This window comes from Periophthalmus magnuspinnatus, chromosome 14, assembly GCF_009829125.3.
Source record: "Periophthalmus magnuspinnatus isolate fPerMag1 chromosome 14, fPerMag1.2.pri, whole genome shotgun sequence".
NCBI classification, from domain to species: Eukaryota; Metazoa; Chordata; class Actinopteri; order Gobiiformes; family Gobiidae; genus Periophthalmus; species Periophthalmus magnuspinnatus.
The window spans coordinates 3996908-4013816 of NC_047139.1; the positions used below are offsets into that span (position 1 = coordinate 3996908).

General features: G+C 44.3%; 1 protein-coding gene across 1 annotated transcript; it reads right to left on the reverse strand.

The window, feature by feature from the left end:
- Nucleotides 1-482: 482 nt before the first annotated feature.
- Nucleotides 483-12987, reverse strand: LOC117381583 (organic cation/carnitine transporter 2-like). Its single transcript, XM_033978566.2, has 11 exons — nucleotides 12781-12987; nucleotides 10932-11111; nucleotides 10515-10618; nucleotides 10216-10370; nucleotides 9950-10121; nucleotides 9486-9612; nucleotides 7914-8017; nucleotides 7430-7644; nucleotides 7135-7317; nucleotides 6416-6551; nucleotides 483-711 (listed from the first exon to the last, which is right to left on the reverse strand). Exons 1-11 carry the CDS (start codon nucleotides 12985-12987, stop codon nucleotides 483-485), a joined length of 1812 nt encoding a protein of 603 aa, XP_033834457.1.
- Between the last annotated feature and the right edge of the window lie 3922 nt (nucleotides 12988-16909).

A 16909-nucleotide genomic window follows, 5' to 3' on the forward strand; every position in this document is an offset into this window, starting at 1 on the left:
ATAAATAACTTAAACTATGGTGAACATATAGATTATAATAAGATTTTGTGTCTTTAGCCTGTATATTATTAAGATTATTCACATTAACGTGCTTTTTACTTGAGTCTTATTTAACAGAACTTTAGTTTCACCTGCGTCCTTTCCCTCCGCCTCAGAGAATTCAACTCAACTCGCAGGATCAGACCAAGACTCAGAAAAATAAACAGGACTGAATGGGGCTTAAAGGCAGGTCTGACAGAGTATCCAGTTACAGAAGAGGCGTGAACAGCAGATGGTCTAGTCCAGACTAACGACGTGTGTTTCAACGTTCACGGGTGGAGCGAGTATTTACAGAATCTACTGTAACTGTCAGACAACTAAATCATGTTTTGATGGGGTTTTTTTTTACAACAAGCCCTGTCATGGAACCTTCAAGAGGTCGCTGTAAGCACCGGGGGGAAAAGAGAGGAGGTGAGAGGAGCAGCTAACCCCGCTGTCCAGCATCAAAACACAGCCCAAAGCGAAACACAGCCCAAAGTGTCCACATCTAACCACCTCCCTGTCCCCACCAGCTCTGCACAGTCAGAGAGCCAACGGGCCAGGACATGGGACGGCATCAGTGTGTGCTCTGCAGACGCTGCACTCCCTGGCAGTGAGGAGTGTGAGTAAAGTGGGGCTTTGCAGCTGGACAGGAACAGTTTCAGGATGTACCACACTTTGTCCGAACCAGAGCTGTAAAGACATTGAAATCACATCATTTTTGTACAACCCCAATTCCAATGAAGTTGGGACGCTGTGTTAACTTTGCTAAATTTGTTTGCAGAAATTATTTCTTTAGTTTTACAAAATGCTTAAACAATTAAAGTATGCTTCTCATTCCAATAGAAACATTTGTGTCGTAATGGCAGGTGCAGGTGCGGACGAAAAAACAAAGCAAGAGTAGTCACGTTGACACGCGGACGGTCTGGCACCGAGTGTCTGAAGCTCGTCCATCTTAAGCTCCGCAGCAGGTGGAGGTGATTGCGCTGATGCGCTCCAGGTGCGCGTGGGAGGAGCCAGCAACTCCGCCCCGCTCCGGACTCAGGCAGGTGCGGGGGAGAACATACAGGGAGACACAAGAGAGGCAGATAATGCGTGCCTCATGACAATCTGGCAGTGAAGGACATTTATAACACGGAACTAGGGACCAATCCTTTTTAACATGATGCAAAAAAAACAAAAACCCTCATGATACAGAGCATTGTTGACACTTATCAGTTTAGACTCTCATAATTGACCCCATGATGAACCTCCAAAGGTAAAGGAGTTAGGGGCGAGGAGTTAGGAGCTCGGAGTTGTAATCTGAATGACTCAGAATGAGCCAGGTTTCTGTTAAGCTCCTGAGGTTCCTGTGCTAAAGGAGCTATGAAAGGAAACATACAAACTTCTTCCTAACTCAGCACACTATTCGGACAGTTCTTATCACGACAGACGGTGACGCACAACAAGGAGTTTGTCTCACATCTGCCCTCTACTGATGAAAAAAATAAAATAAACTTACATATGGTAGATTTCATTAAAAAAATATATTGATTGTTATTGATTGTTCAGACATTTATAACACTGGACAAATCCTGAACATGTAAAAAATAATCTTATGACACAGTTTCCAAAACATCCACACAGTTTGATCTGTTCTTTTGACTCATGCAGGGACATCTCCACCTGAAATGAAATGAAAGAGAGGAAAAAAGGTCATATGCAGGTTGTCAGGTTTTGGTACATTCTGAATGGGGAGTGTATTGCAGAGAGGCACAATGGAAGTATATGCTTTGAGATGCAAGCAGATGATCCACTTGTGGAGCGTGATCAACTGTGTGGATTGAAATCGTAAACTGTATAAACAAGTGGACTCGTGGTGGTGAGTGTGACGTCGTCCATAGCGTTCGGCTCCAGTCAAATGAAGCTCGTTGAGTCAATTACAGGGGTGAATTTAGAGCCAAGTTTCATATTTGTAATTCCGATCATGAGTATCAAAGAGCCAATCCAAAGCAAGGCTGACGAAGGTAACGCCCCTTCCTGCCTCTTATCGCTGGTTTAGCAGGGAATGGGCCCTTAGCAACACTGTCAATCAAACCTGTTGCTAGCTGGAGTGACCTTGGGGAAAGAAGGCATCTGATTCATCTGTTATTAATGCTCATATCTTGATTTGTAGACACAATAGCGAAATAAAAAAAATAAAAAACAGGATCACGTAGAGCTGGTTAATACGAACATTTAAGACCAAAATGGCAAGGGGACAATTTTCAACGTAAAATGATTTGGAACGCAAAATGATTTGACGTGATGGAATTGTAAGCGCACCCATGCTCACTTCCTATTTGGAACACAAAGGTTAGCAGGTTAGCTATGTCTATTTATGTACTGACTGGCCAAAAAAAAAAAGTCGCCACCAAAAAAAAAGGTCACACACACTAATATTTTGTTGTTCCGCCTTTAGCTTTGATTACAGCACACATTCTCTGTGGCATTGTTTCGATTTCGCTTTGATTTCGTTCTCACAAGATTTATTTCCGTCCAGTGTTGCATTAATTGGTGAAGGGTATACAGAGGGTGGTCCCTCTGTATAAGAAGGGGGACCGGAGGGTGTGTTCCAATTACAGGGGAATCACACTCCTCAGCCTTCCCGGTAAGGTCTATTCCAGGGTACTGGAGAGGAGAATCCGACCGATAGTCGAACCTCGGATTCAGGAGGAGCAGTGTGGTTTTCGTCCTGGTCGTGGAACACTGGACCAGCTCTATACTCTCCATCGGGTCCTCGAGGGCTCATGGGAGTATGCCCAACCAGTCCACGTGTGTTTTGTGGATCTGGAGAAGGCATTCGACCGTGTCCCTCGTGGTGTCCTTTGGGGGGTGCTCTGGGAGTATGGGGTCCGGGGCTCTTTGCTAAGGGCTGTCCGGTCCCTGTATGACCGGAGCAGGAGCTGTGTTCGCATTGCCGGCAGTAAGTCAGACCTGTTCCCAGTGCATGTTGGACTCCGCCAGGGCTGCCCTTTGTCACCGGTTCTGTTCATTATATTTATGGACAGAATTTCTAGGCGCAGCCAGGGGCCGGAGGGGGCCTGGTTTGGGAACCACAGGATTTCATCTCTGCTGTTTGCAGATGATGTTGTCCTGATGGCTTCTTCAAGCCAGGACCTGCAGCAGGCACTGGGGCGGTTTGCAGCCGAGTGTGAAGCGGCTGGGATGAGAATCAGCTCCTCCAAATCCGAGGCCATGGTTCTCGACCGGAAAAAGGTGGTTTGCTCTCTCCGGGTGGGTGGTGAGTCTCTGCCCCAAGTGGAGGAGTTCAAGTATCTCGGGGTCTTGTTCACGAGTGAGGGAAGGATGGAGCGTGAGATTGACAGGCGGATCGGTGCAGCGTCTGCAGTGATGCGGTCGCTGTATCGGTCCGTTGTGGTAAAGAAGGAGCTGAGCCGGAAGGCGAAGCTCTCGATTTACCGGTCAATCTACGTTTCTACCCTCACCTATGGTCATGAGCTTTGGGTAATGACCGAAAGGACAAGATCGCGGATACAAGCGGCTGAAATGGGCTTCCTCCGCAGAGTGGCCGGGCGCACCCTTAGGGATAGGGTGAGGAGCTCGGTCACACGGGAGGAGCTCGGAGTAGAGCCGCTGCTCCTACACGTTGAGAGGAACCAGCTGAGGTGGCTCGGGCATCTGCTCAGGATGCCTCCTGGACGCCTCCCTAGGGAGGTGTTCTGGGCATGTCCCACCGGGAGGAGGCCCCGGGGAAGACCCAGGACACGCTGGAGGGACTATGTCTCTCGGCTGGCCTGGGAACGCCCTGGGGTCCCACCGGAGGAGCTGGAGGACGTGTTCGGGGTGAGGGAAGTCTGGGAGTCCCTGCTTAGACTGCTGCCCCCGCGACCCGGCCCCGGATAAGCGGAAGAAAATGGATGGATGGATGGATGTTGCATTGATGATGGTCGAGTCTGACGCTGCACAAAGCTTCTCCAGCACATCCCAAAGATTCTCAATGGGGTTAAGGTCTGGACTCTGTGGTGGACAATCCATGTGTGAAAATGACGTCTCACGCTCCTGATCCACTCTGTCACAATTTGAGCCTGATGAATCCTGGCATTGTCATCTTGGAACCCGTGTCATCAGGGAAGAACAAATCCATTGATGGAATAACCTGGTCATTCAGTATATTCAGGTATCAAGACCTCATTCTGCCGAACCTAGACCGGACCAACTGCAGGAGGCTCGTACCTACACTCACCTAAAGGATTATTAGGAACACCTGTTCAGTTTCTCCTTAATGCAATTATCTAATCAACCAATCTGTCATGATCCGCACTGTCCGCTCCTGGTTTTCCTCCTGTCCTGCTCTTTCCCTCCCTCACCTGCCAGATCTGGGCTGGGCTCCTGGCTCCTCCTGCGTGCACCTGCAGCCCATCAGCGCAATCAACACACCTGCTGTGCATAAAAGGAGCTGAGAGAAGAGACTCAGCGCGAGATCATTGCCGTGTCACTTGATTCCTGTCGTCCCTTCATTCCTGTCCGTGCTCTGGCCCTGGATGTCTCCTGCCCGCTCTGCCCTACGCCCGTCTGGTCTGCCTGTTCCTGTGTTCCTGTCGTGTTCACTTCATCCCTGTCGTGTCACTTGATTCCTGTGTTCCTGTCATGCCTGTCGGTTCCTGTTGGTTCCTGTTGGTTCCTGTGTTCATGTGTTCCTGTGTTCCTGCTCACCTCCGGATCACCTTCTGTTCGTACTTTGTCCCTTGTCTACAATAAATACTGTAATTCTGCCCCGAGTCTGCATCCCTTGGTCCGCCACACACACCCGTTACGACAAAATCACATGGCAGTTGCTTCAGTGCATTTAGGGGTGTGGTCCTGGTCAAGACAATCTCCTGAACTCCAAACTGAGTGTCAGAATGGGAAAGAAAGGTGATTTAAGCAATTTTGAGCGTGGCATGGTTGTTGGTGCCAGACGGGCCGGTCTGAGTATTTCACAATCTGCTCAGTTACTGGGATTTTCACGCACAACCATTTCTAGGGTTTACAAAGAATGGTGTGAAAAGGGAAAAACATCCAGTATGCGGCAGTCCTGTGGGCGAAAATGCCTTGTTGATGCTAGAGGTGAGATTAGAATAGGCCGACTGATTCAAGCTGATAGAAGAGCAACGTTGACTGAAATAACCACTCGTTACAAACGAGGAATGCAGCAAAGCATTTGTGAAGCCACAACACACACAACCTTGAGGCAGATGGGCTACAACAGCAGAAGACCCCACCGGGTACCACTCATCTCCACTACAAATAGGAAAAAGAGGCTACAATTTGCACGAGCTCACCAAAATTGGACAGTTGAAGACTGGAAAAATGTTGCCTGGTCTGATGAGTCTCGATTTCTGTTGAGACATTCAAATGGTAGAGTCAGAATTTGGCGTAAACAGAATGAGAACATGGATCCATCATGCCTTGTTACCACTGTGCAGGCTGGTGGTGGTGTAATGGTGTGGGGGATGTTTTCTTGGCACACTTTAGGTCCCTTAGTGCCAATTGGGCATCGTTTAAATGCCATGGACTACCTGAACATTGTTTCTGACCATGTCCATCCCTTCATGACCACCATGTACCCATCCTCTGATGGCTACTTCCAGCAGGATAATGCACCATGTCATAAAGCTCCAATCATTTCAAATTGGTTTCTTGAACATGACAATGAGTTCACTGTACTACAATGGCCCCCACAGTCACCAGATCTCAACCCGATAGAGCATCTTTGGGATGTGGTGGAACGGGAGCTTCGTGCCCTGGATGTGCATCCCACAAATCTCCATCAACTGCAAGATGCTCCTCAATATGGGCCAGCATTTCTAAAGAATGAATCAGCACCTTGTTAAATCAATGCCACGTAGAATTAAGGCAGTTCTGAAGGCGAAAGGGTCAAACACCGTATTAGTGTGGTGTTCCTAATAATCCTTCAGGTGAGTGTATTTGCTAGGTTAAATCCAGGTGGCAACTTTTTTTTTTTTTGGCCAGGCAGTTTATATACAGTCAATGATTAAAACAAAGTAACTTTAGTTTAAGTAACTAAAGTGAACACATACATAATGTGTGCTATGAGTTTCAAAGCCGGTTTGAGAGAGTATTCTACCGAGGGAGATTCCAAGAAAACAAGCATGTAAAAAGTCACATAGTACAAATGTTGTGATGTGGATGAAAAAATATAGAAGATAGCATACCTGTGTTTGCATATGTTACTGAAGAGAGGGTTAAAGCTGAGGTAACCAACTTTTTTCTCCTGGGACACTACACGCTGTTTTTATCTAATTACTAAACAGTTGATTTATTATAAACTTGTAAGAAAGAGCCCCATGTATCACTATATGACTAGAAATATAACAAATAAATACTATAGCAGACTAAGAGAATAATAGCTCACCTTTGAAACTTTTTCATATCATCAATTGTGTCTGGCAGAGGGTGCCCAAACGTCTCTGGAAGGAACAACGCACCGATTGCCAACGCTAATGACACTGACCCCAGAAATATATAGGGCAGGAATTGAAAATAGACACCTGAAAGAGAGACATTATTATTATTTGAGATGTTGTACAATGCCGTTTTTCAGACAGCAGTGGCTCAGTGGCTCGAGCACTCGTCCACTATCCAAGAAGTCAGCCAGCCAGAGGCCGAGCGAACATGTCAGTAGCATCACAACTACCACAGTCACCTCCCCCAGAGAACATTGACTTTGTTATCCTTAAGCCACTTTGTAACCAGTTGGGCAGTATGCTTCAAGTCATTGCCCATTTGAAAGACCCATTTGCGGACAAGCTTTAACTTCCTGGCTGATGTCTTGAGATGTTGCTTGAGCATTTCTACATAATGTTAATTCCTCATGATGCCAACTATTTTGTAAAGTGCACCAGTTCTTGTAACTTCATGTAACTGTAGAGCACTTTCAAGTACTTTGTGTATGAATTGTGCTATACAAATAAACTTGACTTGACTTGCCTTAAACGCAGCTCATTTTCATCTACAGTTTTAGAATATTGGCGGGTAACTTCTATGTGCCCAGGCTTTTTTTTTAATCATTCCTTAATTATGTGGCAATAATGTTTGTTTGCATTTGGTCGAAGGTGGTTATATTTGACTCACTCAGTTGGAAGATAAAAGGTGCAATGCTGGTCCCGATTCTGGAGAAGGCGGAGAAGGTTCCTGTTGCTGTGTTTCTCATGAATGTTGGGTACATTTCCGTGGTACACGGAAAAGCCAAAGCTGCATTAATGGTGAAGCAAAACTTGCCAAACATTTCCAGAGTAATAGACAGCGCTGGTAGAGCTGGACAGGGGGGGAAAAAAAGTTCTTGCCTTTTGATAAATTGGCTAGATATGACGATCTGAAATCAACTATCAAGAGTCATTTTTTACACAGTATTGTCAGTACTACTTACACTGAGGGACAGCCTGAATAGTCAAAAGAGCTGCTCCTCCCAGCAACATAAAAGAGATTATGATGGGTCTCCGGGGAAAGAACTTTACGACAAACCATGTGGCGACGTAGGCCGGGACCTCCACCGCGGCTGAGATGAAACATGCAAGAAATGGGTCCGTGCTGAGTTTGGATGTGTTCAACAACAAACCAAAATAACCCAGCGCCACAGTAAACCTGGACAGACAAACAATGGATTGGAATACTCTTTAGTGTGTTCATTTACAAAGCAGTGCCTGGGCTTCCAATTCCTTAATTCCTCAGCCACAAAGGTCACTAAAGAAAAAGAACCAGTAGGAAACAGCTTCCATCTCTTCTGTGGCTCCCTACAATGAGGATGTTAGGAGGTAATGGAGAATTGAAGAGGTAAAGAAACCTAGTCCCTTTTCAGGGAAATTGGTACAAGCACATTTTGACTCCTCTATATGACGTGTAAACCTACTCACCAAATCAGAGCCAGGATTAGTGACGGGACTCTCATCTCCCGGTTTCTGTAAAGATCGATTACTGTATACTGTCTAGGACTTTTCTTGTCTGTATTTTCTTCAGCCTGACAAAAACAAAGACATTGTTATGGGCTGCTTTCCAAATGTCCACCATATTTCATATATTGTATGGCTGCACTAAAACTGACCTATAATGCTTCTTGAAAAGTAGACTCAAATCTCAAAAATATAACATGTTCCCTGTCTCCTCTGGGGTTCCCCAGGGCTCTGTCCTTGGGCCACTCTTTTTCATGAGCTACAGTCTTCCACTTGGTTTCATCTTCCATAAGTACATTCACTTCACTTTCACTTTGACACCCATCTCTGCCACTATATTAAGGCTACTTCATCACTTCTGCCAATCTCCCTTAACCTTGGTCTACAGGAAATCTCTCCTCACTCCACTGGCAGCCACTCTGCTCCTCAGCTCTGGAGCTCTCTCCCTCCTGACCTCCTTCCTAACCTTCCTCCTGACCTCCCTCTTTTCAAATCTACACTCAACATTTGCCTTTTGTTTTAGTATATATCTGGAAATTGATTTTCTTAACAACTGTAAAATGGACACAGCACAACTGCATGACAACAACTGCAACAGTACACTGTTATCATCAAAAGTCAGTTGCTAATGTTAGCCACTTTCCCTAGCTTGAGCATTTAAATAATATTCTCATTTCAGATATTGAGTTGAACAAACCAGTCAATTTATATATCTATAGTGATTTCGCTCTCTGAATATGTGCACTGTATCCTCTACAACAGTGGTCCCCAACCACCGGGCCAGGGACCGGTACCGGTCCGTTACGCATTTGCTACCGGCCGCACAAAAACAGTAAATAATGTATCAGTGACCGCATCTTCTCCGACATAACTTTCGTCCGTCCCTTGTGACGTGCTAATAAGCTTGTCCATAGATATATCATGAAAATCCTGAGAGGAAATCGCCACAGAAATCTATTTGATGTAGTGGCGAGTTTATTATCTGCTCTTGTCTCTACAATGACGTATCACGTATAACACATCAGACACGACGCACAAAAGTAGAGCCACAAGCGAGTGAAAATGAGCCAAAACAAAAGTCTTTGGAGAGCTTTTTAACAAAGGGGAAAAGGCCAAAGAGCCAGAAGAGGAGACCACGACCTCCAAGAAAAAGAAAGATAAATTTAACAGAAAACACCAGGAGTCCTACTTAAAATCTGAGTTTGTCGCTACAGGTGAGTCTCACGCTCCGAGTCCGCTCTGCGTAATATGCAGGAAAAGCAAATGAGGCAATAAAACCTTCAAAATTACTTTGGCACATGGCGACTAAGCACCTGGGATTAAAAGATAACCCTTTAGAGTTTTTTGAAAGAAACAAACACGAGCAAGAAGGAAAGAAGAAACAAGTGCAGACCTCCCACTGATGCAGTGGTTTGGTGAGTTGTATTTTTTATGCATTTTTATTTTTTATTTTTTACCATATTTATCCAGTCCATGGCACAAAAAAGGTTGGGGACCGCTGCTTTACAAAGTAAAAAGGACCATGGTCTAACTTACCTTATAGTTTTCAAATATGACAGTTGGAGCCTTGACTTTGTTCATGTCAGCAGCTTTCTTTATTATGGCCTCTGCCTCCTCCACTCTGCCCTGAGAGAGCAGCCATCGAGGAGACTCTGGGGTGATCCTGGATACACAAAACAAAAAAAACAAGGATGATAGATTTAAATAAAATGACTTTTCTAATGTTTTGTTTTAATGTAACTTAATATAAACTTGGTAGATGTCATGAAAGGCGAAGGTGTTGCAATAGCTGGATGGCTTACTGCACTGGATGAATAACTTACAGTACATGGCCATAAATTAACTTGAAACTTGAGATTTAGACTTTATTATCCCTTTATCAACATACAGTCTTTTGATTTGACCCATCCCTCATTGCCACAGGAAATTTGAATTTGAAACTTGAAATAAAAATCTTACAATATACTTCAGGTAACATACTCTGTAAAATTCCAACCTACCACCAGAGGGGGATGACGACAGCTCCAGGCAGAGCGATGGCCAGGACCAGAAACCTCCACTGTCTGATGAAATATGCAAAGAGTGGGAGCAGCATGTATCCTGTAGAGAAGCCCAGACACACTCCCGCAGTGGTGTACACGGTCTGCACGTTTCCGCAAAACACTTCCGCTCCTAAGGAGAAAAAAAAAATCAAGTCTCCAACAGCAACTGTTTTTAAACTTATAAACAGAGCAAATAATATAGTCACCCAATGCTGATTACTTACCCAGAACAAAAGCAGACAAATAGTTTGCAATCTGACCCAACCCACTGAAAAACATCAGGACTGAATACATCTCCCAAGAGGTCGAAAACACTTGAAGAAAAGTGAACAACGTCTGAATTCCCAAAGTAATAAAAAATACAGGCTTCCTCCCAAATCTATCAGAGTAAACATGTTAGACATTTAAATACAGTTTATATATATATATATATATATATATATATATATATATATATATATATATATATATATATATATATATATATATATATATATATATATATATATATTCCACGCTGTACCTGTCAGAGAACTGTCCACAAAAGAAGGATCCAACTAAAACTCCAACGAAATAAATGGTTGATGTGAACGGCTGCTTCCACTGATCACTACACACCAGGTCAAACTAGAAAAAAGCATCTGAAGAAGTTTTAGGAGATCACCACCAGCCATTCTGAGTTTTGTATTCACAGTGAACCACAGCACAATATGAGACATGAAGAATGAGGTGTTACATCCAAACAATGCAGTATCATATTATAATAATTATAAAATATTTGTTTTGGCAACTCCACAATGAAACACTGGCCATTCAAGGTAATTCAAGACCAACTCTTGCTACACTTTTACACTCTTTTACTTTGCGCAACTAATCAATGAAATAAGAAAGAAACAGCTTCCCCGAGGAATAATAAAATAGTCTGTTTGTTTAGTGTTACCTCAGTGACTAAAGTGGAGTGGTAAATGTCTTTGCTGTAGGTCCATCCGTCCACACAGGGCTCCTGCTGCAGCTGGGTGAGGTTCACGTCTCCAGGAGCAAAGCCCTTAGCCCACAGATCCAAGACCACATCCAGCCTGTACCTGCTGCAGCGGCTCTGCTCCTCCACACCATTCACCACCTCAACACAAACATGAAAACATTAGGAAAAGAAGTCTGTGTAATGACTCAGTTGTCTAGGTATGATCTATTGTAAAAGAACAATTTAATCTGTCAAATGGACAAAAAGTAGGAGTTGTAGGAGCTTTTGCAATGTTTTTTTAGATAGTAAAAAGCTGCAGATGTTACTTATTTGATGTGGCTGTTAAAGTTCAAGGACACATTATTGCTGTGCATTAACTGTCCTAACAGCAGCATGTAGAGATTGAACAACAGGGGTCCCAGGATTGACCCTTGGGGCACCCCACAGGTCAGGGATATTTTATCTGATATACATTTTTCAAATTCAACAAAGTATTCCCTGTCTTCTAGATAGGACTTGAACCAGTTTAGTGCAGTACCACAGATGCCCTCCCAGTCCTCTAGTCTCTGTAAGAGAATCTCATGATCAACAGTGTCAAAGGAAACACTCAGATCTAACAGGATCAAGACTAAGACTTTGCCTGCATCAGTGTTCAGGCGGGTGTCATTTGTCTCCTTGATAAGAGCAGTCTCAGTCTGTGGTGGGTCTAAAACCTGACTGGAAAACATTGAAGGAGTTGTTCATTTGCAGAAAGTTAATAAGCTGCTGGTAAGCAACTTTTTCAAGGACTGCATAAAAATGGCTTTGATGGCATTTTTAATGCCCTCAGCCTTGTCATTAAAGAATACTGCAAACTCATTGCACTTAGATGTGGAAATTTGTTCTAACTGCAGTTGAACTGGAGGGTTATCTGTTTACTGTTGCAAATAGGACATGAGAGCTGTTACTGCAACTTCCAATAATGTCAGAAAAATACATTGCCCTTGTTCTACTTAAATTGTAGTTGTAAATGTGCATCTTTTCTCTATAAATCTCATAATAAACCTGGAGCTTTGACTTGCCCGGCTCTCCGACACTCCCGTTTCTGTGCTCTGACCGAGTCATCGTTCCTCCATGGCGCTTTCTGCTTCTCTTTAACCATTTTAACCTTCATTGGTGCAATGGTGTCCAGAACATTCCAAACACTCAAAATCACAGAGTTCAACAAATCAGCAACATTAGAACACTTTATGTCATCTCTTCTTTGAACATAGTTTATTACTTGTAATAAAAAATAACATTATGTCTACAGGTAAGATACAGTAATGCAGTGTCCTTTGCAAAAACACTGCATTTCTGCATCTTACCCATGTTCTTTTTATCAGCCAATACATTGCCTCATAATTTTTGACAATAAAATTTTAACAAATTTTAGGGAATAAAAGTCTGTAGTGAGAAACAAAGAGCCAAACCAGTAAAATCAGGACAAATATGAACTGGCAAGTCCTGATACAATCTCGCTTTGTAATGTGTAATCTATAGAACAAACATTTAATTTTATTCGTACAAATCCAAAATCCAAACTAAATGAAAAACTGAACTAAATTCAAAGAAAAACAAACAATGTCATTCTGAATTTTAGGGTTTCTTTTGTTTTGGATGTTGAATTTGTATTTATATATTTATTGGCTCTTTGGTTTAATTCAAATTAAATTTCAACGTTTATGCTTTGCAAACAGCACGCATGTGCCGCAGAGTCAGTCGGACGCATATTATTGTGTAAAAATTGTTGAATAATGCAGTGCATACCTGTCTGTCCACATCAAAACCCAAACTTATTTCTACTCACCACTAAAGGAATGGCTGCTTTTTGCCACTCTTCTGTCAGATTAGCTTCAGGAACAGTGCAGTGATGTGGAGGTACATCAGTTAAAAACACTAAAGTGAATACTGCTAATCCATTGGGTATTATACTGGCACAAAGGGCGAAGAATATCACAAACTGAAAACAGCCCCATTGGCCCAAAAAGGCTATGCTCTCCTCATAGTCCTTCATCGTTTGTTAATATCAGTTCCTTAGAGTCCAATGGTTCAGCAGGTAAAACTCCAGAGTCACTCGGAATGCAGGTTTTGGATTTAAGACGTCGTTAAAGTGTTTAAGCAGGAACAAGTCTCTGCGTGCTCTAGGCTGAACTACAGCTTCACCCCCCATTAGACCCACTTTTTTATCAACTCAGGAAAACCATATCACATTTACATTTACCTCGATGGTTCCCAAATGTTTCTGGAAGGAATAATGCAGCAAGTGCAGAGGCTAATGACAGTGACCCCAGCAATGTATAGGGCAGGAATTGAAAATGGACCCCTGCTGCTGTGTAAAAAAGCAATGGTTATGTTTTTGTTGGGGTTTTTTTTTTGTTTTTTTTTATAAATTAGTAATTATTAATAGCTTTTTGCTGCTCACTCTTCATGTGTGTGACGTTCAGGTGGAATGTTTTGACTCACGGGGGGTAATTTCTGGACACGGCGCCTCGTTTACGCAATGCTCCCTGTGGCATCAGAGCAACCTGAGAGTACTTCAGTAATAAGTTGTAGTACCAAATAGAAGAAACCACATTGTGAGAGTAACTGCACTGCGGCATCAGACATATAAAACTATAGAATAAGTCGATTTAAGTGAAACTACAGTGAAATAATGCTTAAAATCCTGCATTTTCAAAACAGACCAGAAAAAAGAGAGAAACTATATATTTAAAGTAGTGGTGCAAGAAACTGAGAAATAATTTACAGACTGTGGAATATTCTCTGTGCTCATTACAAAACTATATATATAAAAAGCTATATATAAACACACACTTTTATTTATTTATTTCAAAAGGGCTGCTATTTTTCTATAACCACTGCAGCCCCACAACATCCAGAGACTTGAGGTACTCAGGACGGATCTCGTCCACCCCCGGAGCCTTGCCACCGAGGAGCTTGCCAACCACCTCAGTAACTTCAGCCACAGTGATGGACGAGTCCGCCTCCGGGTTCCCAGTTTCTGCTTCCTCCTCGGAAGACGTGACAGTGGGATTGAGATGATCCTCCAAGTATTCCTTCCACCGCCCGACAACATCCCCAGTCAAGGTCAGCAGCCCAGAATCCAGAATCTCTTTGAGGCCGTCCGATAGTCCTCCTCCATGGCCTCCCCGAACTCCTCCCAACCCCGAGTTTTTGCCTCTGTGACTGCCCGAGCCGCGGCACGCTTGGCCCGCCTGTACTCATCAGCTGCCTCAGGAGTCCCACGCGTAAACAAGGCTCGATAAGACTCCTTCTTCAGCTTGACGGCATCCCTTACTTCCGGTGTCCACCACCGGGTTCGGGGATTGCCGCCGCGACAAGCACCACAGACCTTACGACCACAGCTACGAGCAGCCGCATCGACAATAGAGGTGGAGAACATGGCCCACTCAGAGTCCATGTCTCCAACCTCCCCTGGGATCAGGGAAAAGCTCTCCCGGAGGTGGGAGTTGAAGACCCCTCTGACAGAGGGCTCAGCCAGACGTTCCCAGGAGACCCTCACGATGCGCTTGGGCCTGCCAGGTCTGTCCGGCTTCCTCCTCTGCTAGCGGATCCAACTCACCACCAGGTGGTGATCGGTTGACAGCTCAGCCCATCTCTTCACCCGAGTGTCCAAGACACGCGGTCGGAGATTAGATGACACGACAACAAAGTCGATCATCGACCTCCGACCTACAGTGTCCTGGTGCCATGTGCACCGATGGACACCCTTGTGCTCAAACATGGTGTTTGTTATGGACAAACTGTGACTAGCACAGAAGTCCAATAACAAGACACCACTCGGGTTCAGATCGGGGAGGCCGTTCCTCCCAATCACGCCCCTCCAAGTGTCACTGTCATTACCCACATGGGCATTGAAGTCCCCCAGGAGAACAACAGAGTCCCTAGTTGGTGCACTGTCTAGTGCCCCTCCCAGGGACTCCAAGAAGGCTGGGTACTCCGCACTGCTGTTTGGCCTGTAGGCCGACACAACAGTGAGAGGCCTGTCCCCGACCCAAAGGCACAGGGACGCGACCCTCTCGTTCACCGGGGTGAGCTGAGCTGTGGGGCAATGAGCAAGCCCACACCAGCTCACCGCCGCTCCCCGCGGGCAACGCCAGAGAAATGGAGAGTCCAACCCCTCTCAAGGAGTTGGGTTCCAGAGCCCAAACTGTGCGTGGAGGTGAGGCCGACTATATCTAGCCGGTAACGCTCAACCTCCCGCACAAGCTCCGGCTCCTTCCCCCTCAGTGAGGTGACATTCCATGTCCCCAGAGCCAGTCTCCATGTCCGGAGATCCGGTTGTCGAGGCCCCCGCCTTCGACTGCCACCCAGATCTCTCTGCACCCGCCCCTTTCAGTCATATTCACAGATAAACAGAACCGTTTGAGTCTGGATTTAAACATTGTCAAAGTTGAGGTCTGTCTCACATCTTCAGGAAGAATGTTCCAGGTCTTAGCTGCATAAAACTGAAATGCTGATTCCTCATGTTTAGTCCTGGTTTAGGCCTGGCTTAGTCCTGGTTTAGTCCTGGTTTAGTCCTGGCTTAGTCCTGGTTTAGTCCTGATTCTGGGCACCAGCAGGAGGCTGGTCCCTGAAGTCCTCAGAGTGTGAGATTTTTCATATGGCATTCACATGTGGGGGTTGTACTGTGGTGCTAGGCCATGGAGAGAGCTGCTCTAAAGTCTATTCTCTGCTCAGCTGTCTGAACACTCGTTTAGACAGGCCAGTGAGCAGGCCAGTTTTGCAATGTTTTTAGATGGCAGATATTATTGATTTGGTGTGGCTGTTCGTCTCAGACATTTACTTCCAGCCTGGTTTGACGGGTTTAGACTGGAGGTGATATTCTTAATTCTACTCACCACTAAAGGAATGTGTACTTTTTGCTTCAGGAACAGTGCAGTGATGTGGAGGTGTATCGATTAAAAAAAGACTTAAGTGAATGTCCCAAATCCATTGGGCGTCATCCCAGCCCAAAGGACGAAGAATATCACAAACTGAAAGTAGCCCCATTGGCCCAAAAAGCCCTCATAGTCCTTCTTTGCTTGTGAACATCAGTTGGCTGTTTTAGAGTCAATTGGTTCAACAAGAACAGTTCTCCTCCCGCTATAGACCGAATCAGGTTACTTCTGCTACGTCCACTTTTGTCCATCAACCAAAACCACACCACATTTACTACCTGGCGATGGTACCACACAGTAACAAGGGCAGAGATATGTGAAATAGACAATGTGTTTTGAATTAAGTGTGAAAATGTATTTTGACTTTTTTCATGAAGTGCATGTTTGTGATGTGGATGTGTAGTTGTATTTTCAGGATAAATAACTGTACTTAGTTATTTTTTCTATAACCACTGCTATAGATCATTCTTGTTCTGAGCTCATGTCAAATATATGATATTAAATAAACTGGAATATCAAACTAATGAAATAGGACAAGAAATACTGATAGGGATAATGTCATGACTTGTTATGCAGACGACACCCCGTAAGGACGCACATCGCGGTCTGATTAGACTGTGCAACGTGCCAAGGTGCGTGGCTGGTCTGTGCACCAACGAAGAGGTGCTAAATCTAAACCAGGGTAACCTCCCACTATAGTTTGCCTACAGAACATATTGGCGTAAACATTAAGTCTTTGCATGGGAATGTCAGCATAAATATTTGAGCAATACTTGTACAAGGAGTCTAAGTGAATTCTCTACATTCTTATTTCTGTTTCAGGTGCATTCTTTATCTAAGCAGAAACTAACAAACACAAGAGGAAAAGGCTGTTTTCCTCGACAGTATCATGGGGAATGACGCTAGTAAAAGACTGAAAGAAGATCCTTTCCTGAAGAAGAGATGGCAGAAGTAGAAAGTAGAAGATAGTTTTGCATTTTGTCCAATTAACACAAAAAGTATGGAGTTTATAACAAGACAATGGTAAATTTGTTT